We start from the raw sequence: 23,403 nt of genomic DNA, 5'->3' as shown, positions 1-23,403 counted from the left end.
CTGTCCCAGGGCAGCTTGGTGGGGGGATTCGAAGTTTTCTCTGAAATATTCAAACTTGCAGCTGAGTACTTAAGTCTTTCCAACTGATCTGCTAATCATATTTCTTCAAATTTTCTATCCCTGACCCTTGTAAAAGGATTGCATTGAAGACGTGTTTTAAGCTGCATTTTAATAAGTCAATAAGAAAGCTCAAAATTATTTAAAGCTTCTTAAAGAGGATTATATTTGATTTCTAAGGGGAATTCTGGGGTGTAGAATGGTAAAGATGCTCCATCCTTCTGAGATGGTTTTACATCAAGAAAGCACATCATTTTAGACAGAAAATGTTAACTATTTTATTGTTGGAAAGGGAGTGATTCAGTACAAGAAGACTTTTGCTACCGGCTGGCAGCTTTCGCTGAGCCCATGGTCTTCAGCGGGGGAAAGAGTGCTTTTCAACTTTCAGGAAAATATTGGAACTCCCCTTTGTAGCTTGTCCCTGGCCTTTAAGAATCAGTTTTCTGGGACTTCCCTGGCGGCCCAGTGGTTAGGACTTGGTATTTCCGCTCTTGGGGACCTAGGTTCAGTCCCTGGTTGGGGAACTAAGATCCTGCAAACCTCAAAGCACAGTAAAAAAAAAAAAAAAAAATCAGACTTTTCTGATATTCTGAAAAGGACAATCAGATTTCCAAAGTTTCTGGGACAGCCCAGCCTGGCTGGAAGCATGTGGTGTGGGGAACAGAAAAATCTAGGCCAGGGCATAGATTTAAATTTTGTTCTAAGGCTCGTCTACAGAGGGAACATCATGGGCCCCAGGCTGGCTTCAGTCTCCCAGCTGAGGGGTGGGGAGGAGGACCACTTGGGGGCTGAGCAGATAGTCCACTTTGAACCTCCCCAGTACTTGTGGTCACTGGAGAAATTAAGGGAAGGTGGGCAAGGAGAAAGATTAGTTTAGGGGCAGGAAGCATACAGAACCCGTGTGCAATGCAGCCGGCAGCTTTCTCTGCATTGACTCACCTTTGGAGACACTTGGGAGGGAAGGACGCGAATGTCTGCCCTTGACACTGAGCCAGGAGGGTCCTGACAGCTGTCCTCTGGGTTCTGGTCTTGTCTCCCCCACCGGGCCAACCCTGGAGTGCAGAGCCAGACTCCTGGGGAGCCCTCAGCTCCTGCTCTCTCTCATGGTCTCTGCTCTACTCACCACTGGCGCCACTTTCCTAAACCACAGGACTGGTCACCCCCCACCCCACCCTTGACTCCCAGCCGTCCATGACTCCATAAAGAAGACAGCCTGGCAGCTCTGGCCCTATTACCCATCTTTCCCCAGGGTGGCTGGACCATTTTCTGCTGCCCTTCTCCCTCTCTCTCTTTTTTTTTTTCCCCCTTTAATTTTTATTGATGTATAGTTGATTTACAATGTTATGTCAGTTTCAGGTATACACCAAAGTGAATCAGTTACACACACACACACGTATCCACTGTTTTTAAGATTCTTTTCCCATATAGGTCATCACTGAGTATTAAGCAGAGTTTCCTGTGCTATCCAGTAGGTCCTTATTAGTTGTCTATTTTATATATAGTAGTGTACAGATGTCTACCCCAATATCCCAATTTATCCCTCTCTGCACGCCCATTTCCCCCCAGCCACCGTAAGTTTTTGGTTTCCCTGGTAGCTCAGCTGGTAAAGAATCTGCCTGCAATGAGGGAGACCTGGGTTTGCTCCCTGGGTTGGGAAGATGCCCTGGAGAAGGAAAAGGCTACCCACTCCAGCATTCTGGCCTGGAGAATTCCGTGGACTGTATAGTCCATGGAGTTGCAAAGAGTTGGACACAACTGAACGACTTTTACTTTCACGATAAGTTTGTTTTCTACATCTATGACTCTATTTATTCTTTGTAAAGAAGTTCATTTGTACCGTTTTTAAAGATTCCCCATATACGCGATTCCTGAGTGAAGTAAGTCAGGCAGATAAAGACAGACACCCGATGATAGAGCTTCTGCGTGCCCTTGTTTCCTGTCCGTGCTCTTTGCCGTCACATCACATGCTGCCCTGAATCTCTCTGTTCAACGTTCCAAGTCCTTCTCCAGTGCCGCCTCTCCCTGGAGGTCTGCCTGGTGGGCAAATGAGCCCACTCCCTCCTGGAGCCCCCACAGCCTGTTTCCCTTCCGTCATGACACTCCAGCCAGCCTCCTCTGTGCCCAGAGATTCTGTAGGTGTCTTATCTTCTGCTTGGTTCTGGGGATCACCAGGAATGCCCCTCATGTGTCACTGCTAGAAGAATCTACTCACCCCTCCCTTGCTACATCACAAACCACATGATCTGAGAAATCTCCCCCAAGAAGTCTCCCCTAGGGGAGCTTCCTTTGGTTTCTGGGCCCCAGAACTTAGCTTATCTATCACTATCTGGTCAAGCTCTCATCTCTCATCTCCTCATGAGCTGTGGTCAGGGATTCACACATGAGGTCAGTCCCAAGGGATGCGAGTCCTGCACATCTATTTTTTTTTTAATTGAAGTATGGTTGATGTACAATGTTGTATTAACTTCTGCGGTACAGCAAAGTGATTCAGTTATATAATATATATTCTTTTAAATATTCTTTTCCATTATGATTTATCATAGGCTATTGAATATAGTTCCCTGTGTTATACAGTAGGACCTTGTTGTTTATCCAGTCTATATATAAAAGCTTACATCTGCTCACCCCAAACTCCTCCTCCATCTGTCCCCTGACCACTCCCCTTTGGCCACCGTGAGCCTGATCTCTATGTCTGAGAGTCTTTCTGTTTTGTAGATAGGTTCGTTTGTGTCACGTTTAGATTCCATCTAGAAGTGATATCGTACGGTACTTGTCTTTCTGACTTAACTTCACTTAGTATGATAATCTCTAGTTGCATCCCTGTTGCTGCAAATGGCATTATTTCATTCTTTCTAACAGCTGAGTAGTATTCCATTGTATGGGACTTCCTAGGTGGTGCTAGTGGCAAAGAACGTGCCTGCCAGTGCGGGAGACTTAAGAGACGTGGGTTCAATCCCTGCATCGGGAAGATCCCCTGGAGGAGGGCATGGCAACCCACTCCAGTATTCTTGCCTGGAGAATCCCACGGACAGAGGGGCCTGGTGGGCTACAGTCCATGGGGTCCCAGAGCTGGACACGACTGAAGCAACTTAGCACACACACGCACTCACACACACACACACACACACACACGCACTCTCACACACACACACGTAATCTGTTGTATATAAGTGCCGCCTCTTTAGCCATTCATTTGTTGATGAGCATTTAGATTGTTTCCATGTCTTGGCTATTATGACTAGTGCTGCTATGAACATTGAGATGCCTGTATCTTTTCAAATTGTAGTTTTGTCTGGAGATATGCCCAGGAGTAGGACTGCGGGATCCTAGGGTAATTCTATTTTTGGTTTTCTGAGGAACTTCCATACTGTTCTCCAGAATGGCTGCACCAACTTACACTTCCCCCAGCAGTGTAGGGGGCCCCTTTCCTCCACACCCTCTCCAACACTTGTTATTTGTAGACTGTTAAATGATGGCCGTTCTGGCCAGTGTGAGGTGGTACGTCACTGCAATCGTGATCTGCATTAGTCTGGCTCGTTGGATGCAGCGCTTAGCACCGAGGGGAATCCCATGACATGCTGTTAGCTCCAGGCTGGGCAATGACGGTGTCCCCCCTCGCCAGTCAGCATGGAAGGTTGGATGGTACTGCTATGTCATGCTGTAACAGGAAATGTCCTCGAAAGACATGTCCAAGTCCTAACTCCTGGTGCCTGTGAATGTGACCTTATTAGGAAATAGGTCTTTGCAGGTGTAGTCAAGTTAAGGATCTCAAGACGACACCATACTGGATTTAGGGTGAAACTCTAGACCAGTAACTGGTGTCCTTAGAAGAAAAAGAAGAGAGTGATTTGAGGCACAGACAGAGGGTTGAGGCCATGTGAAAACAGTCACAGAGATCGGAGTAGTACGCCTGCAAGCCGCAGAATGCAAGTATGGCCCACAGCCCGCAGAAGCTGGGAGACAGGCATGAAACACATCCTCCCTGACGGCTTCCAAAGGAACCAGCCCTGCTGACACCTTGATTTTGGACTCCTGGCTTTCAGGACTCAGCAAAAGCAAATTTTTGCTGTTTTTAAGCCACCACGTTTGTGGCTATGTGTTGCAGCAGCCACAGGAAACGAATACAGAAGAGATGGTTCAGGAGAAGAGAGAGGACTTCTTGATCTGTCTGTGCTGTGACATTGACTTTCTCAGGCTTGGGGTGGCCGGAACCATGAAGAGCCCCTATCATTTACCTCCTAGCAAGCTGATGGCTTTCTCTGTGTCCCAGGACTATAAAAAGGCTGTAGTAGATCATAGAGGCACCAGCCAGGGCGTCCCAGAGTCAGGTACCCTGGTCTCCCAGCCCTGCCTCTGGCAATTAGCTGAGTGACCCTGGACATGTACGTAAACTTGTTCAGTTGTTTAGTTGCTAAGTTGTGTCCGACTCTTTGCAACCCCATAGACTGCAGCACGTCAGGCTTCCCTGTCCTTCAATGTAACTTTGCTGAGCACTAATCTATAAAACTGGGACAAGAGGAGCCCTGCCTCATATGTTATGATGAGAATTAATTCATTCAATCCCTGTTCAACAAAGATTTATTGAATATCTACTATGTGTGAAGAATTATTCTAGGCATGGAGACAGAGCAGTGAACAACAGTAATGAAAGAAATAATCCCTGCCTCATGAACCTCCCATGTTAGGGAGGAAAGAAAGGTGACAACCAAACTTTATCAGTAAAACACAGAGTTGGTGGGATTTCCCTGGCAATCCAGTGGTTAGGACTCTGTGCTTCCACTGCAGGGGGCAGGAGTTCCATCCCTGGTTGGGGAACTAACATCCTGCATGCCACAGTGTGGCCAAAGGAATTTTTTAAAAACCCACAGAGTTGGTGATAAGTGCTTTGGAAAAGCACAGAGCAGGGGAGGGGAGGAGGAGAGGCTAAGTACAGTTTAAATGAAAGATCAGGTCAGGAAGGGTCAAGGAATTGGCAGGTGTCAAGCGCTGACCCTTGACCAAGACAGCAGGCACATAGTAATTGCTCAGCCCACAGTGGCTGCTTGTACTGTTCAGCTGGGGCTACTAGAACAAGACCTGGAGGCTTAAACAACAAACACTTCTCATAGTTATGGGGGTCAGCAGTGTATGTTTCTTGGTTTATAGATATTTGACTCTCTGATCTCTTCTTATAAGGGCACTAATCCCATTTATGGGGGCTCCATCCTTAAGACCTCATCACCTTCTAAAGGCTCCATCTCCTAACACCAGGAGGGGACAAGTGGTCTCTCATGGACCCTGTCTCAGGCACCTCTTCCCTTTACTGATTCTAGTCTAGTTCCTTCTGCTGTAAGAAACCACAACCATGAGTAGAATGGCTCTTCTGAGTTCTGTGGGTCCTTCTAGTGAATGGTTGAACCTGAGGACTATCTTGTGAACACAGGAACAGCAACCAAGCATTTGGCCTCTGCTTACCCCTAAAGTGTCTGCATGACGCCGAGGGGCTTGTGCCAGCATCTCTGTGTGGGGCAAGATAGATGTGTGTTGTAATCTTCTGTGGGCCAAAGAGAACCCACCTGGTCAGACGACTGATCCTATGATTGTCTAGAGAGGTGGGCACCCCCCAACTTCAAGCCTTCAAACAGATAGCCGCCAGGGACACTCAGGCGGATATCTGGTCTACCTTGCAGATTGAGCTGCAGGGTTGGTTTTCCCCCAGTCGCTCTGTCAGTGCCAACGGCATTGGGTGTGCATTCAACCCTCCAGACTTCAGAAGATGCACCCTCAGAGAACAGCAGCAGATTTCTCTAATAAGCAAAACCCCATTGGCTTTTATTACTTTGGGCAAAATAAAATTTGCTCCTGAATAAGCAAAAGCTCCCTGACAGCTCTGTCGACATGAGGCACCCTATCTGAAAAGATATGAGAGGCAAGGGACAGGAAATGTGAGGCTCCTCCGAGGCAGGTGGGGCCTGGTGCGGGCTGGAGGTGACAAGGAGAGGACTAATAATCTAATGAAGAGGAGGGCTGGGCATGAAGGCGCTCATCTCAGCCCAGCCCTTTAAAACCAAAATGATGGAGTTCATTTGCATTTAGATCTCCTTGGCTCCCTCTTTTCATCTAAAGACAAATCCTCACAAAAGGCTGCTTAATTAGACCAAATTAGATTTCCGCTCAGCAGCTTGTCATTCATTACAAAATGCTGTTCTTTTCTTTTTTTTTCCCCATTTTGGTAATTATGGGCTGGTCTATACCAGTTTGTAAGCGTTCACCCCAGCCGCTGAGTATGACTAGCATTCCTGATTTTGTGCAGAGAAGAGGAAAATTATTCAGTTGCACCAAATCTGTCTATTTTATAAGTTGGATCAAGACCATCTTCACTCGAGTCTTTTACAATAATGGGTATTCTCACTCTTAATTCTTTAATGATTAATCGTAGGAGCAGCACAGAGCTTGGTAATTTCCAGGACTAAAAGCTTAAGTACAAACAGACTTCACATGTAGCAATTATGCCATATATTTGAAATCTTCACCTGAGTTATGCAGCCCTATTCCATCTTTGAAGCCACCCATTAAATCATTTATCACACAGTCTCTCATCCTGAGCGGTTAATATTGCTCAGCTCAGATCTTCTCTCCCATGGTCTGTTCCCCACCCCCTCCCAACCACAGAGCGCTGGCAGTTCCAATTTTCAGTTGTGGATGTAGACATGAGGGGGTGGGGGCCTGGGAGGGCATTGGAGATGGGGCTTGGTTTGGCTGATCCACGGTTTTCACCATCCCATTCTCCAAATCCTTTCTATCCATTGTATGTGGTGCGGCTCAGCGTTCAGAGGATTTCCTACAAACCCGGGGAGGGGCCTCAGAGTGGCAGGCGGGTTGGGTCTGAGAGGCAGGGGTGGAGGTCCATCCCAGGGCAGTCCAGTTGACTTTGCTCTGGTCGTTCTGGTTGAGTGCAGGTGGGCAGGTCCCCAGGCTCAGATGCTGTTGATGGAGGTGTCAAGCATAGCACCCACTCTCTCTAATGACAGTCGCCACTCAAGCCTACTGCTGAGTTTTAGTGAGGCTTGTTATGGGAGGGACACTGAATAGTCTCTGCTCACACCAAGCCTATGAATTGGGTGGTGTTCAGAGAGGAGCTGGCAAACGGGAGGTTTAACAGTGGTGCCCAGATCAGCCTGACGTGACCCCAAAGCGTGCCCATCATGTGCTCTGCCTTCCCGAACAAAAGATTCAGATGACACGGGTCTAGGTGACGTGGATTCAGAACTTGCTCCAAAAAGAGAATGGCAGAGCTGGAGTGGCTCAGAGATCAGCTAGCTCTGCCTCCTCATCTACAGACAGGAACACTGGAGGCCCAAGAATGAGGGGGGAAACCTCCTCCAGGCTGCCCTCCTAGGTTGGCCCTCCCCATTAGCCTCAGTCTCCTACCCTTCTTGGTTGCTGCACACTTGTCATGGTCGCAAGGCAGCAAACTGCGGATTCTGCTGCTCCCGCTGAATCCAGAAAGTCCCACCTTCCTCTGGGCTCACAGTGGGGCAAGGCTGGCTTTTTCTACTTTTTCCCTAGGAGCTCAATTTCCTGGAGAACCTAGCCCAAAAGTGAAAGTGAAAGTGTTAGCCGCTCAGTCGAGTCCGGCTGTATGCGACCCCATGGACTGTAGCCCACCAGGCTCCTCTGTCCATGGGATTTCCCAGGCAAGAATACTGGAGTGGGTTGCCATTCCCTGCTCCAGAGATCTTCCCGCCCCAGGGTCTCCTGCATTGCAGGCAGATTCTTTGCCACATGAGCCACTATGGAAGCACCAACCTACCCCAAACAGATTTTTAGCCACTGGGGACGTGCCCATTTTGCAATTCCCTTAATACTACACCGATATCTGGTCATTGATAAGATACAGCCTCCTGGTCACAAGACCCCCAAGCTTCAGCTGACCTTTGAGCTCTCAGACCCAGAGACTCCCTGCCCTGCTCAGAGTGACATCACATGGACGCCTGAGCCCCTCTCCCAGCCCCCTCTATCCCAGAGTTCCCCTGCCCTCCCCCTTTCTGGACTATGGCCCCTCGGGCATAAGCCCCCACATTGTCTTCATATGTCCTCTTCCCCCTCTCACTGCTGTCCAAGTCCCACCAACAAAGCTCGTGGTTAATGCTTCCCCATGACCATGTCTTTTTCCTTCCTCTACAACTAGGTTATCATCCATCTCTGAAAACTCCCAAGTACCAAGCATGGTGCCCTATGCCCTGTAAGTGGCCGCCGCCACCTCTGCTCTATACAAGAGCATTGCTTCAGGCCAGCCTGACCTCTCTTATAAACCGGAAATCCAGAACCCACCAGAAAACAGCCCAAGGCTGCAAAGACGGAGCTGAGGTGGGACCTTGTTCTCCATCCACCCAGCTTTGTGCTGGAATCGACAGCCGTCCTTATTAACCGGCTTCATTTCAGAACCCTTTCCTCCACTCCTGCGATCTGCTGTGCTAACAGGTCAGCTGCCATTTTGTGTTAAACTCCTTCTCACTTATTACAATACCAGGTTTTTTTTATTGACATGGAAATAAAACTTACAATCAATGAGATATTATGAAATATACATCAAAACAAAAGTCACTGGAGCTGGCGTTTTCATCTGTTCTTGGGAAAGAACAAGGGTTTATGGGGGTGGGGGGGAGAAAACACTGAACATTTTTCTTCCCTATTACATGATGCGATTTTCAATGAATCTATAAAGAAAATGAAAACATAAATAGAGTAACCAAACAGAATGATCCCTGCAGCTGTCAAAACTTAAAACAGTTCCATTTTCCTTTGATTTCTGTTTTAAGTTTTGAAAAGTACATAGATCATTCTCTGCTTTTGCTTCTTCTTTCTTTCCTTTTTTTTTTTTCCTTTTGGTAGGGAGCCTCTTTCTTAAATCTGATTTCTCCATGGACCATTGGCTTTGACCTTTAGGAGCTGAACTGACAGAATGACCAAATGAAGATGCCATTTATTCCTTACACCTTCAGATGTGAGAAGGTAGAGGCGGACTCTTATTCTGTTGCTTCTCCACCATCTGGAACCTGGCTCCTTCCCTCCTTGGTGCCACATCAAAGCCAACCCAGCGGCATTTCTTCCTTTACTAAGCCAGTGGTGTGTGGGCAGCAAAGGGCAAAGGAGGAGCCCTTCCCCGCTGCTGGGCACCCCTGCTACGTGCCGGGCACGCCTGGGCACCTTCCCTCCATTGTCTCGTCTAAATCCTGTCATTATTCACTGAGGTGGGGACGGCTGTCCCTGTTTCACAAATGTTGAGGAGCTGAGACTCAAAGAAGGGCAGAAGGATCAGAGCCTGGATTCCGATCCCACCTGTCTACACCAGGAGAGGACCTCTGCATGGCCTTAGTTGAGCGATTTCATGTTTTTCTTAAAATGGAAGAACCCTTTCTTCCAAAGAAGACTGCCATGGAGCCCCCCATAAATAGAACATGCCTCCCAGCAGCCGCCTGGCCGGCTCAGGATGCAGGCTTTGTGTTCCAGGTTTGCATCCACCTGAGGTTGTCTGACCTCCTCTCTGACCTCCTCCAGGGTCCCAGGAACAGGTGAGATGGGGCCTCGGGAGGAGGGGGTGCAGAGGAGCTAGGCATGAATATCCAGGTCTCCAAACCCACAGCCCAGTGTTCCTTCTCCCTTCCACCGCTCCTTCTGTCAAGTGTGGCCTTCCAAAAGTGCCCAAAGCGAAGGCATACCTTGCAAAATGGAGCCCAACCAGTTTCACTGGTCCTCGGGTTGGCCTTCAAACAGAGGTATTTGTGGAGCTCTAAGACGCGCCTAACAGACAGACCTGCCCCAGCTCACAGCCTGCAGACCATCAGAGACACACGATCAGGGTGGGATACGGTCCCCCAGCCCCTGCATCCACTTCCACCCAGTCTCACCTCATTGAAGCTGCGCGATGTTTTCAACCACATGGTCCATGATCCCACAGTGAGACAGTGGCCACTTCATTTGCACTTCTTTCCTTTCCCATCCTGAAGAGAGAGAGAGGAACGTCCTAAATTGTCCAGATAAGAGGCATGGCATAACCTTCCTGTGGACATATTCAGTTCAGTTCAGTTCAGTCACTCAGTCATATCTGACTCTTTGCGACCCCATGAACTGCAGCACGCCAGGCCTCCCTGTCCATCACCAATTCCCGGAGTTTACTCACACTCGTGTCCATTGAGTCGGTGATGCCATCCAACCATCTCATCCTCTGTCGTCCCCTTCTCCTCCTGCCTTCAATCTTTCCCAGCCTCAGGGTCTTTTCAAATGAGTCAGTTCTTCGCATCAGGTGGCCAAAGTATTGGAATTTCAGCTTCAACATCAGTCCTTCCAATGAACACCCAGGACTGATCTCCTTTAGGAAGGACTGGTTGGATCTCCTTGCAGTCCAAGGGACTCTCAAGAGTCTTCTCCAACACCACAGTTCAAAAGCATCAATTCTTCGGTGCTCAGCTTTCTTTATAGTCCAACTCTCACATCCATACATGACCACTGGAAAAACCATAGCCTTTATTAGACAGACCTTTGTTGACAAAGTAATGTCTCTGCTTTTCAATATGCTGTCTAAGTTGGTCATAACTTTCCTTCCAAGGAGTAAGCGTCTTTTAATTTCATGCCTGCAGTCACCATCTGCAGTGATTTTGGAGCCCAAATAACCAAAGTCAGCCACTGTTTCCCCATCTGTTTGACATGAAGTGATGGGACCGGATGCCATGATGTTAGTTTTCTGAACGTTGAGCTTTAAGCCAACTTTTTCACTCTCCTCTTTCACTTTCATCAAGAGGCTCTTTAGTTCTTCTTGACTTTCTGCCATAAGGGTTGTGTCATCTGCATATCTGAGGTTATTAATATTTCTCCTGGCAATCTTGATTCCAGCTTGTGCTTCATTCAGCCCAGCATGGACATATTAATTTTTCTTTTATTGAGGCAAAATTTATATAAAGCTATTTCCAATTTCTTCAGTGTATCATTCAGTGGCATTTAACACCTTTACAGTGCTGTACACTCACTCCTTCTATTTTATTCCAGGATATGTTCATCACCCCAGAAGGAAATCCCATAGTCATGAAGCAATCACTGCCATTCTCTGCTCCCCCATTCCCCAGCAATCACTTATCCTTATCCAGAATAGGATTTACCTATTTCCTGTAAATGAACCCACATGTTATGTGGCCTTTGTCATCTGACTTCTCTCCCTCAACCTGTGTTTTCAAGGATCATTCATTTATGAGGACTCCATTCCTTTGTATGGCTGTCTAATATTCTACTATATATGTATGCATAGACCACACTTTTTCCATTTACCTGGTGCTACACACTTGGGTGGTTTCCATCTTTCAGCTCTTGAGGATAATGCTACTATAGACATGTGCGTACATATATTAGTTTGAACACCTGTTTTCAGATCCTTTGGGATTATATCTAGGAGCAGAATTGCTGGATCACATGGCAATTCTACATTTAATTTTTTGAGGCACCGTCAAGGGATTTATTAGTCTAGTTTTCTGTTCAAATAGAGACAAAGTCACTGATAAGTCCACCCAGTGGATAGACTAATGACGTCCGCCAGCTAGTATGACTATTTCTTCTTTTTTAGAAAATAATTATTTTGGCTGTGCTGGGTCTTCGTTGCCTCAAATGTCTTAGTTGCAGTAAATGGGGGCCACTCTCCGTTATGGCGTGCAGGCTTCTGCATGCAGGGGCTTCTCTAGTTGTGGACCATGGGCTCTAGAGGGAGGACTCAGTAGTTGTGACACACAGGCTTAGTTGCCCTGCAGCATGTGAGGTCTTCCTTGACCGGGGATCAAACCCGTTTCCCCTGCATTGCAAAGCAGATTCTTAACCACTGGACCACCAGGGGAGTCTGTATGACTGCTTCTTACTGAGAACTTTCTTGGCCCTCTGCTAAGAACTCCCTCTGCATTATGAAAGTTTCCAATAACCCTCCGAGCTGGGTATTCCCATTGTAACTATTGTATCAGTAAGGAAACGGGGGCTCAGAAGTTCAACGACTTGTTCAAGGCCACACAGAGTTACAGAGTTGAGAATCCAGAATTCCAACCTGTGCATTTGGCCTCAAACTTGTGGGGATTTTTTTGTTTTGTTTTGTTCTTGTTGTTCTGGGTTTTTTGTGTCTTTCCGCTATGCCCTGCAGCATAAGGCGTCTTAGTTCCCCAGCCAGGGATCCAAACTGTGCCTCCTGCGGTGGAAGCATGGAGTCTTAACCACTGGCCCACCTGGGAAGTCCCCAAACTGTAAGCACCAAACTGTAAAGTCCCAGTAAGGTGCCGAAGGATTTCTGTCTGGAGCTGGGATGTGATGAGCGATACGCTGGCAGCAGCAGATCTATGCTCCTAGTTACGCCCAAGTCAGACCATCAGGAAAATGAGTCTGCCTTCCTGGAGCTCCCCCCAGCCATGCGCTCCCGGAGCTGGACTGCTGGGAGTCTGGGATTAAACCCTACACGGTGGATAAATCACAAAACAGGCGAGTAACACTTAGCAAAGCCCTACACCCGGTGATTTCTCTCCACCGGGACATTTGGCTTTATCCCCTGTGTCTTCAGAGAGTGGCCAGTCACGCCCGTAACAGCTTCATTTATCAGGTACCCGCTCCTTATCCACCATGGTGCCAAGAACATCTCATCTGCTTGTCTCAGCCGCAGACCTAAAATGGGGTGCTGTTTCCCCACTTTACAGATAGGGAACTTGGGGTGCAGGCAGGTTGAGAGACTGTGTCAAGACCGCGCAGGTGTAACTGACAGAGCCCCTGTTGATCCGGACGTTCCGGTTCAAGAGCCGTCCTTGTAAGCGGGAGCCCATCCCCGCCACCTCCCGACGGCAGAGGCAGCATCTCCTGAGGGAGCTTCTGATGCTGCCCAGGAGGAAGTTCTCCCAGGACAGTGAGCTGCCTCCTGACAGTGGCTCAGGTCTGTTCATGATCTCAGCGGATACCTAAGCAATGTTCATTGCTTTAAAAGAAAAAGAATCCAAATCATGGTGTTTGTTCCTTCCAACCTCTCCTGTTTGCCTTTTTCGAAACACAGAGCGTTTCCCCCTCATCCACCTAAACCCGCTATTGAGTTACTGGCCCCCCGAGGCCGTGGGCTCAGAGCAAGGCATCCGTGCACTTTGCTGCTCGCTGCCTTCTCCGAGTGTAATCAAACATCAAGCTAAGTAGCAAATAAATCTCTCGATCTCATAAGCTGCACAGCGAGATCATGTAAATGCAAATGAAGGACCTGGTTTCAAGCTGTCGAGGGGGGAGGGGAGGACACGCCGGGGCCCTATCACCGTGACCGCCTCGCACACCGAGGGCCATACATCAGCTGCAGCAAGGGTCTGGCAGCACCAAGGGAGCCAGGGCTGCCCCGGGGCGGGGAGGATGGAGGAACCCCGGCAGGCAGCGAAACACAGGCAGCCCCGGGGCGTGGGCACCAGGCGGGGCCCCTGGGGTGGCCGGGCAGGTTCAGTGGGGCCTGGAGAGGTGTCTGCACTGCCCGGGCCGCCCCCCGCCCCTTGACTGAGCTGGTGCACTGACCCAGTAACACCAACAACGACAGCAGTAGTGGAGGCCGCTGGCTTACTGGGCTCCGGTCCTCAGTCAGGGAGGTTTTACAGGGGAGCCACGGGGACCAGAGAAGTGAAGTGACTTGCCCGAGGTCACACAGGAACTGGCAGGCCAAGGCCTCAGCGCTGTGACATTAACACGTTGGCTTTCCACATCTTCCTGTGGGCCTAGGGCTCCCCTCTCCCCTGCCTTCCTCCCCTGACCAGGGGAAGCCACTTCAGCCCCCACTAAACACGTGCACCAGAGTGGTGATGACCCAGGAGAACTCTAACTCTGATGCTTGGCGGGAGGGAACACAGAAAATAGAAACTGGCTTTAACTCTGCCTTTTTTTTTATGAAAATAAAGTCTCAATACCCAGCCCCCACCCTTGGCCCCCCTCCCAAAGGCCCCATCTCTAAGGACATACCCTCACACACACCTTCTCATGTTTACTTCCAGTATTTTTTTTTTCAATGAATTCTCTTCTAGGTATTCGTAACAACAGTATATGTAAATTTTTGAATCCCACTGATTTTTTTTTTCACTTAACGTTATTTCAGATGTCTTTGATCATATATGGATGTGGTCTTCTGGTGTGTGGCTTTTTAGTATCGTTATGCGATGTTCAACTGCCGCTCACACAATACACACGGTTCAAAGAACCCGGCTTCTAAGATGACGCCGGGGTCCTTTGATGCATAATGCACCTTATTTCACATGATTGTTTATCTGAGGTTCTCATTATGGAAATAAATAAATATCCTCTATGCTAATCGTGATCACAATTTGCATTTATATTGTGCTTTTCATTCGAGGATCTTAAGTTGTTTTACAATAATGAACTCCCCCTCTGCGAGCAAGACGGGATGTGTGTGCGTGTGCGGGTGTGGGCAGAGCCATATACAGATATTTATTTAATAACTACCAGGCAATAACCGTGGGATTTCACAGAACTACACTTTAATAGGATGCGGGAAAGTGAGCGGAGGCTTCTCAACTGTCGAGCAAACGTTCATTGAGTTGAGACTCTGGACTCGAGGGTTAATGAGTCACAGCCTTCTGTGGTTGCCAGGAGGTGGGAGTGACTCCCCGAGGGGGCTCAGTTCTCGCAGATGAACACCTAAGACTGGTCAGGAACTCAGGCATCGAGCTCCCAGGCAGAAAACCCCTTTTGGAAATGACAGATCCAGTTTAGATGGTCCAAGAAGCAAAGCTAGTTAATTCCACCCATTTTTACCTCTTTGGTGAGAAATGGGGGCAAGTTAAGGATTTTTTATGAGCGTACGGGGTGGAGAATCGTCACCCTCGAGTTGTAAGGCTGGGTCACTGTTTTGGAAGTTGTCCCCGGGTGCTTCCTTCCTGGGTCTCCGGTGACTCCAGAGGCAGCCTGCCGGCAGTGCTTGCCACCTGTACTTGCCTGCGGAAAGCCCCAGTGGTCCTGAGGCTGGCGACAGGCTGCTCTGAGGGGCCTTCTGGGGGGGCTGCCTGCCCCGCCTGGGTCTCAGCGTGGATTTCCAGGGCTCGGTCCTCGATGTTGGGGAGCAGAGAGGAGCGGCCGTGCAAGGAGCCCAGAGAATCCCAAGACACCCCTGGGACGGGGAGCGAGATGGTTTTAATTAGAGCTGGGAGATGAGAGACAAGGCGGCGAGGGATGACATCTTAATGAGGTTTAATGAAGCTGTCTGCTGATGGGGACAGCTGTCACCCAGAGCTGTATGCCAGCCAAACCAGTCTGTGACAGAGCAACCTCCGAGAAAGGCGCAGTTTGCAAACGGCTGAGAAGGGCAGGGTGGCCAGACTCAGAGCGGGCACTCGACTCCCGCCTTCGCCTCCTGAGCTGAACCACCACGAGGACAAGGGATTCCCGCTAGTAGCCCGGACCCAAATAGCTGCCAGTACTTCGCAGTTCCCCGTTGTGCAAACTGAAGGCGTGCCTCGGAAAAGACCTTGAGTGTCGCGCTTCAAGATGACTTAGAAGTCAGCACTAAGAATGAGAAATACAAGGAGGGCTTGGCATCACAGGGCGGTACGGGGAGGGCAGTGGGAAATGAAAGGAGTCTGCCATTCCATCCCTTTCTGAGCCTCGATTTCCCCATCTGTCCAGTGGGGACAACGTGACCTCCCTTACAGAACGGTTATGAGGGGCCGCTGAGGGTGAGTGCAGAAGTGTGATGTCAGAGGGCCGAGGTTAACTGTAGCTCTTCCCTTGACTGGGCTTCCCAGGTGGCACTAGCGGTGAAGAACCTGCCTGCCAGTGCAGGTAGACGTAAGAGACACAGGTTCAATCCCTGGGTCAGGAAGATCCCCTGGAGGAGGGCATGACAACCCACTCCAGTATTCTTGCCTGGAGAATCCCATGAACAGAGGAGCCTGGCAGGCCACAGTCCATGGGGTCGCACAGAGTTGGACACATCTGAAGCGACTTAGCGCACACTTGCACCTGGGTGCCTTTGGGCAAGTAGGAACCTCTTTAAGTTTCAGTTTTCCCATCTGTCAAATGGGAGAACAACCTCCCAGTGGGGTTGGGAGAGTTCAGGGAGAAGTGCAACAAGCTCTTAGGACACAGGAAGTGCTCAATAAAAGGGCTTGATAAGCAAGGTCACAGGGTGTAACTTGAGCCTTGCATGTAGCAGATGCTCAGTAAATATTTGCTCTTATTTGTTTTTTCCTTTACTTCTGTTATAAAGACAACAAGGTGGTTTCTGGGGACCCCTGTGTGGGCAGGTGCTCTCCGCCTTCACATGGCCCAACATCTGTGCATTTGCCACAGGGCCTTTGAACATCCCAGTTGAGCACCGTCTCTCATCCGGGCTGAATGTGCAGACCGCCTGGTTTACTCAAGTGTCCAATCAGAGCTGATTTGTGACCACGTCTCAGTAGCTTCACAACCTGTTTGCCTACGTCTAGAAGTTCAGAATCAGGAACTCCTCTGGGCACCTGTTTGTCAGTCCTTTACCCATCCCCTGAGTTGCCCAGGGAACTGCAGACCCTTCTGTCAGGCAGCTTTTCTCTGTAGGCTTCTAGAAAACCCCTGTGGACAAGCTGGGGAGGGAGGCCCAGAGTCGGTGCCAGGCCAACCCACCTCTGGCTGGTCCTTTTACTGCTTCTGGGGAGCCCCTCAAAGGACTGGCGTCACCCCTGTTCTCCCTGGCTGCCCCACTGGAATTGTTTTTAGATCGACTGTCCCCAAAAATGCTGACCCAAGAGCTGGATCTTCTTTCCTGTCCAGCCCTGACCCAGGCGTGACTTAGCTGTCCCAAGTCCAGGTCACTGAAATAATGGCTTTTCCCACCACCCCCAGTCTATACAGTAAACGGCGCCTGTGCCCAGGGCTCTCCTGGACAGAAGGCTACTCATGTCCTCTGTGTATGTGGAGGGCATCGTGCAAACATGAGCAAAATCCAGTCTGCAGAGCTGACTTTGTGCACAGGAAAAGACAATCAGAGTCCCGGGCCATTGATGCTAAATGCCAAGGGGCAGCAAAGACATCGAGTTCGATGTGGGTTCAGATTCAGCCATGGCCTGTCATTAGTGGTGAAGCTTTGGGCAAACAAGTCCAGCTGTCCAGGCCTCCCTTTCCCACCCAAAAAGCTGTGTAGTTTGCAGGGCTGCCTTAACTGTTGGTGGTAGGAGGGGTAGGCACCCCCATGGAGCCTGACCCCCTGTCACCGTGACTATGATGTTGCCATGGTTGGCAGTGGTGGCACCAGGGTGGGCCCAGTTAGCCCGTCTCATTGGGCAGCTGAGCTGGTAATGGGTGAATACGCTGCTCCTCTGTGGTATTTCCCTAGAGGAAAAGACCCTGGTGCTGGGAAAGATTGAGGTCGGGAGGAGAAGGGGGCAACAGAGGATGAGATGGTTGAATGGCATCACTGACTCAATCGACATGAGTTTGAGTAAACTCCGGCAGACAGTGAAGGACAGGGAAGCCTGGCGTCCTGCAGTCCATCGGATCACAGAGTCGGACACGACTGAGCGATTGAACAACTAGGGTGTTTATATGTGAATGCAAGGGTTCTGAGACACACGGCTGAACCTAAAGGATTAAATTGCCAAAGGTAGGATTTCAAACATGAAGGTAATATCAGGAACCCACTGCTCTTGCGATGTGTGGCCACGATCACAGACCTACAGTCTTTGCAGGAGGGAAGCGGGCAGAACCTTGTATGGCACCCACGTCAAGTGGGCAAGCAGGACCAACACCCCCAAAGCTTCCTTGTGTTGCTTACAGCCAGTGTCCCTGCCCCAAACGTACCCACCCTCCTGACTTCTAAAATCAGATGCTAGTCGTGTTGTGTTTGAGCTTCATCCATGTGAAGCAGTGTGTAACTTGTGTGTCCGGCTCCTTTCACCCCACACTTTGAGTGAGAACCACCTGTGTGGTTGTGTAGAGCTGATCTTTCATCCCTGTTGCTCTGGGGCAGTTCTTCAACCCACTGGCCTGGGGGCCAGATGACTCTATGTTGTTGGGGTTGGGGGCTGTCTTGCACATCTTGGGATGTTTGCCAGCATCTCTGGCCTCCACCTACTGGACAGAGGGCAGTACTGACTCCTTGGCTGTGACAACTAAAAATGTCTCCAGACACGGGCAAATGTCCTCTGGGATGGCAAAACTGCCCCAGTTAAGAACCACTGTTATAGAGTATTCTACAGAATGAATCTGCCACCACTTTTTTATCCCCCTGGGATGGCCATTTGGTGCTTGGCTATCACAAATCAAGCTGCTGTGAGCATTCTCAGACATCTCTTTGGGTGGACGTGGGCATGCATTCCCATTGGGTGTCCAGGAGGAAATTGTTGGGTGGGTTATCCATAGGTATATGTTTAGCTTTAATAGGTATTGCTGAACAGTTTTCTGCAGTGCTTGTATCAATTTATGCTCCTACCACGTACCTGAGTGTTCTGGTTACTTCACGTCTTTACCGATTGCATTGAGCTTTTGTTTTGCATTTCTCAGAGACTGAGCACCTTGACATATAGGGGTCCTGGCCACCTTGACATTCTCTTAATAAAGTGCCTATTAACTCAGTCAGTAAAGAATCTGCCTGCAATGCAGAAGACCTGGGTTCGATTCCTGGGTTGGGAAGATTCCCTGGAGAAGGAAATGGCAACCCACTCCAGTATTCTTGCCTGGAGAATCCCATGACAGAGAAGTCTGGCAGGCTACAGTCCATGTGGTTGAGTCGGACAAGATGCAAGAGTCGGACACGACTTAGTGACTAAACCACCACCACCATTCAAGTCTTTTCTCATCTTTCTGTAGGATCACCTGCCTTTTTCTTATTGATCTTTAGCAGCTCTTTATATATGATGGATAACAGCTCTGTGTCAGATGTATGTATTGCAAATATCTTCTTTCACTCTATAGACTCACACATTTTTAGAGCTAGAGGCAATCTATGCTCCCCTATCAAACCCTCTGGTGCCTTTGGTTGTCATTACTTCTTCAGTTTGTCCTTTTAGCAAGATAATGAATTTCATAAGGGCAGGGGGCTGTTTGTTCACCTTGCAACTCCTGGCACAGAGCTTGGTGCAGAGGAGACTCAAAATAAATATTTGTGCAGCAAATGAATGAGTGACTTTCCCGTTGGGATGATTTTTGCAGCCCAAGGCTTCAGTGTTTTTGGCTGTTGTTGACTCTTGGGCAACCATCACTAAAAAGCGTGGAGATGGTGGCACTCGCTTCTTCCCTGCCTCCTTCACCACCGCCCCCTTCCCAGTGGCGGCCATGGAGTCTGTATGTCGAGCCTCTGCCAGCTGGAAGTCGGCCCACCCGCACCTGCGGGAGGGAGGCGGGGCCTCTCCTAGAGAAGTCACGTTTTAATTAACTTCCCTCGCCGGCACCGGAGAGGGCAGATCATTTTCATAAACAAATGAGGAGCCAGGGCTTTGTCTGCAGCTCAGAGTGAATCATGTAGAAGGAAATCGAAACAAACCACCCAGCTGAGGCCCCTGCCTGAAACTCAGAACTCCTAGTTCTTGGGGAAGGTCAAGGCCTGGGATCCAAGATGAGAAGGAAGAGGGAGGAAAATGGTGAGGTGGTGGGTAGCAAAGAACTGATAGAGTCCCCAAGGAGGCAGCTCATTCATTCACTTGGTCAACCCCTCTTTACTGGTATCTATTCTCTGCTGATCTCTTTGCAAAGGAGGGGTGGAAATAAATACTCTTATGGGGTGTGTTGAGAATCTCTGCTCAGTTTTGCTGTGAGCCCAAGACTGCTCTAAAAATACAGTCTATTTTAAAAATAATCAACCTTGAAAGAAAGGAAAGAAGGGAGAGTGGGACAGAGACAGAGAAGGAAAGAAGAAAGAAAGACTGAGCGGACAGTCTACCAAGGGAGACAGACATTAAACTGATCACCACACAATTAATAACCCAATTACACTACTTTGTAATCTTTAATGGCTTTATTGAGCTATAATTCACATACTATACAATTCACCCATTTAAAGTATACGATCCAATGGCTTTCAGCATATACACAGGATTGGGCAACCAACGCCACAATCAATTTCAGAACATTTTCATTACCCCTGAAAGAAGTCTCATACCCCTTAACCATCACCCCTGAATCATTCCATTCCCTTCCCCATTTCAGCCATAGGCAACCACTAATCCACTTTCTGTTTCTATGGATTTGCCTATTCAGGACATTTCATGAAATAAAATCATACAATATGTGGTCATCTGTGACTGACTTCTTCACCAAGCCCCATACTATCACAGCCCGTCCCCGCTGAAGCAGTTCTACTGTTTCTAGTGTATAATTCTGTTTCTTGTTTTTGTTTTATGTTGGTTTTTTTTGGCCATGCTGCATGTTGGACCTTAGTTCCCTGACCAGGTATTGAACCCATGCCCTCTGCACTGGAAGCACAGTCTTTAACCACTGGACCACCCTAAATGTGAGCTCAGGGCCATATAGGGCCATAGACAAGGAAGTTTATCTGCACTGAGGGCAACCCAGGAGGGCTTCACAGAGGAGGCAGTTTTTAATCTCAGGTTTAGTGAGCATTGGTTATGTGCTACCAGGAAAAAGAAACTGATAGAAGCCGTGGTTCTAGATGCATAGGAATTTATAATCCAGGCCGGCTGGCCTGCATGTGCATTCCTAGAAATTGAGGTCACTGAAGTTCTAAGCTTATCCAAATGAACAGAACACATAGGAAGAGTTACTGGAGCCAGAGGAGGGAGACGCCACTGTGAGCCGGAGGAGTCCAGTAAGTTTGAAGAATAAGAACCAGAAAAGGGAAGGCAGGCAGGAGCAAAAGTGGCTGGGATGCCTGCAGACCCCTCAGGGTGGGGAGCGGTCTGTTGTGCCCACGTCTGAGGGCCACGGTGGGGACTCAGGGGCAAAGTCGCAGAGGCGGGCGGGATGGGAAAGTGCAGGGCCCAGACCGCCAGGCTAAGGGAGGGGTTCATTCCAAAGGCGGTGATGAGCCGTTATGGTTGGTCCTGGATCATCCACGTTCATGCACCCAGGTCTCTGGGAGCCCGAGCTTTGGGGACAGAGACTGACGGGGGACAGGAGAAAGGGTGAGGGCGGAGCCACCAGACAGTCTTTGGCAAGACTTGAGCAGTAACGTCCTGGGGGTTGTAACACCCTGCAACTGGGAGCCTGGGGCCCGCGGGGGTGCGAGGAGCTACTGCACCCACCCAGCTCGGTGAAGTCCCCAGCCCCCAGGCCTGATGGCACCGGGAGCCACGCACCCCTGGTTGGTATCTCTTTAGCAGGCGGATCTGAATGTGGGCTGGAGAACACAGCCTGGGGTCAAAACCCAGCTCTGCCGCTTCTTCCCGTGTGGCTTCATGCCACCTGTCTGACCTCTCTGTGCCTCAGTTTCCCCATCTGAGAAATGGGGACAGCGGTGGGCTGCCTCACAGGGCAGCCGTGAGGACTAAGAGATGCGGATGGGGAACCCAGACCTCAGCAGGTGCCCACTGACCAAGAGCGGTAACGTTCTAAGCACCGTAAGTACCCCTACACCCAGGGAGCTAGCTGCTCATCTACAGAGAGGCAGCACAGGCATCATGCTTAAGAGGGATCTTTAGCCCGGGCTTCTCTGGTGACTGGTGAAGAATGTGCCTGCCAATGCAGGAGACACAGGTTCGATCCCTGGTCTGGGAATGTCCCACGTGCTTCAGAGCCACTAAGCCCGTGGCCCGGCCCTCCGCAACTAGAGAAAAAGCCCATGCAGCAATGAAGACCCAGCACAGTCAAAAATAAATAAATAAATGTATAAATTTTTTTTTTTAAAAAAGAGCTTCACCCCAAGGCCAAATGCACCTGCACTTCACACCCGGCCCTGTCCTTTAGAAGCCGAGAATCATGGTCCTGCCACTCTGGTTCTCAGCTTCCCTACCTGTACAATGGGGAAATCGAAGTGGTTGATCACAGAGCAATTTCATCCCCACAAACCCCTTCTGGGGGGTCAAGGAGGAGTCGACCCAAGACGCAAAGTGAGAATGGCTGTCCCACTGCCGGGAGGGTCAGTGGGCCTTGTCACCGCAGCCCCACCCTCAGGCAGCTCCAGGGACAAGGATTGGAGGGTCCTGGCTAGGAGTGAAGGGTTAGGGACGAAGATGCCCCCTCCCTTGGGGGTGGCCCCAGTGGAGTGTCCGTGAACCAGGTCTTTCCACCCATCTCCATGATACATCATGAAGAGCACTAGGCGGGCGGATCTGGGCTGGACCTCAAGTGTGGCCGCTTGGTGTGGGACTGTGCCTCCCTCTCCTGCCTCATAAGTGCGCCTCCTCCTTCGGGGCCTGGGTCCCAACCACCTGCTACCACCAGGGTCCTCCTGACTCTGTTCTCACCCGCCCCTGAGCAGGAGCCCAGCAGGCAGGCTTCCCCAAGGTGTGTCTCAACGCCCAACAGCGCTGAGCGCTCGTCTCAGGGGTGTCTGCGGCCCACACCCCAGCCGCGCTGCGATCGCCCACAGGTCCTGGGGCTGCTGATTTCAGTGTAACACCCTGGGTCTGAGATCCCACTCCTGACCTGTGCTCTCTGTCCTTCCCCAACAGGCTGAGCTCGGGAAGCCCCGGGAAAGAAGCTGCAGTCTGCCCGGAATTAATTTTAATTACGGGCTCTACATCCGGGGGCTGGATGGAGGGGTCCCTGAAGGTGAGCAAGCGTCCTTGGTCGCCAGAGGGACTTGGGCCCTCTCACCAGGCCACATGGCAGCCGGCCACGCTCCAGGAAAAGGGTCAGGGGTCTGCTCTGCAGCATGATTCCAAGGCTGGGCTTAGCCGAGAAGGACAGGACCACACAGGGTCCGGGTCAAACGTGTCAGAGAAATAGCAAGGGTCCCTGACCGTGTGGAGCCTTGTCCCCAGGCAGGAGACTGTCTGTGCTCTGCACCTTCTGAGTTGCAAGCACGGACAGGGTCAGGAGCAGCCCTCTGATCGCTCAAAGGAGGCCTGCTGCTGCTCTTCTTTAATCGCTAAGTTGTGTCCGACCCTTTGTGACCCCACAGCCTGCAGCCTGCCAGGCTCCTCTGTCTGTGTCGCCATTTCCTTCTCCAGGGGATCTTCTTGACAAAAGAAGACACAGGGATGGAACCCGTGTCTCCTGCATTGGCAGGCGGACTCTTTGCCGCTGAGCCACCAGGGAAGCCCCAAAGGAGGTCAAGGACAGGCAAGCCCAGCTCCGTGAAGGATGCTCAGGCACCACCTAGAATCTGGGAATCCTGACCCCTCCCTTTCCGGGGAGCCGAGCAGGGCTGTCCCTCAGTCGGTTCTGGGTTAATGAAAGATATTTGTGCCCCAGTTTCTTCCCAGTGAGATGCCACGATTGCTTTAC

General features: G+C 50.0%; 1 protein-coding gene across 1 annotated transcript in view; it reads left to right on the top strand.

Annotated features, from left to right (window-relative positions):
- The window catches only part of CFAP77 (cilia and flagella associated protein 77), a 148,662-nt gene that overhangs the window by 65,583 nt on the left and 59,676 nt on the right, over positions 1–23,403 (top strand). The window contains exon 2 of the mRNA XM_061156166.1: positions 22,626–22,725. Within this exon, the coding sequence (XP_061012149.1) occupies positions 22,626–22,725 (100 nt within the window). The remainder of the gene's footprint in view (positions 1–22,625; positions 22,726–23,403) is intronic.

The sequence above is a fragment of the Dama dama genome, chromosome 11, assembly GCF_033118175.1.
Source record: "Dama dama isolate Ldn47 chromosome 11, ASM3311817v1, whole genome shotgun sequence".
NCBI lineage: Eukaryota > Metazoa > Chordata > Mammalia > Artiodactyla > Cervidae > Dama > Dama dama.
The sequence above is the reverse complement of the archived record's forward strand: the minus strand, read 5'-3'. Positions and strand labels throughout refer to the sequence as shown.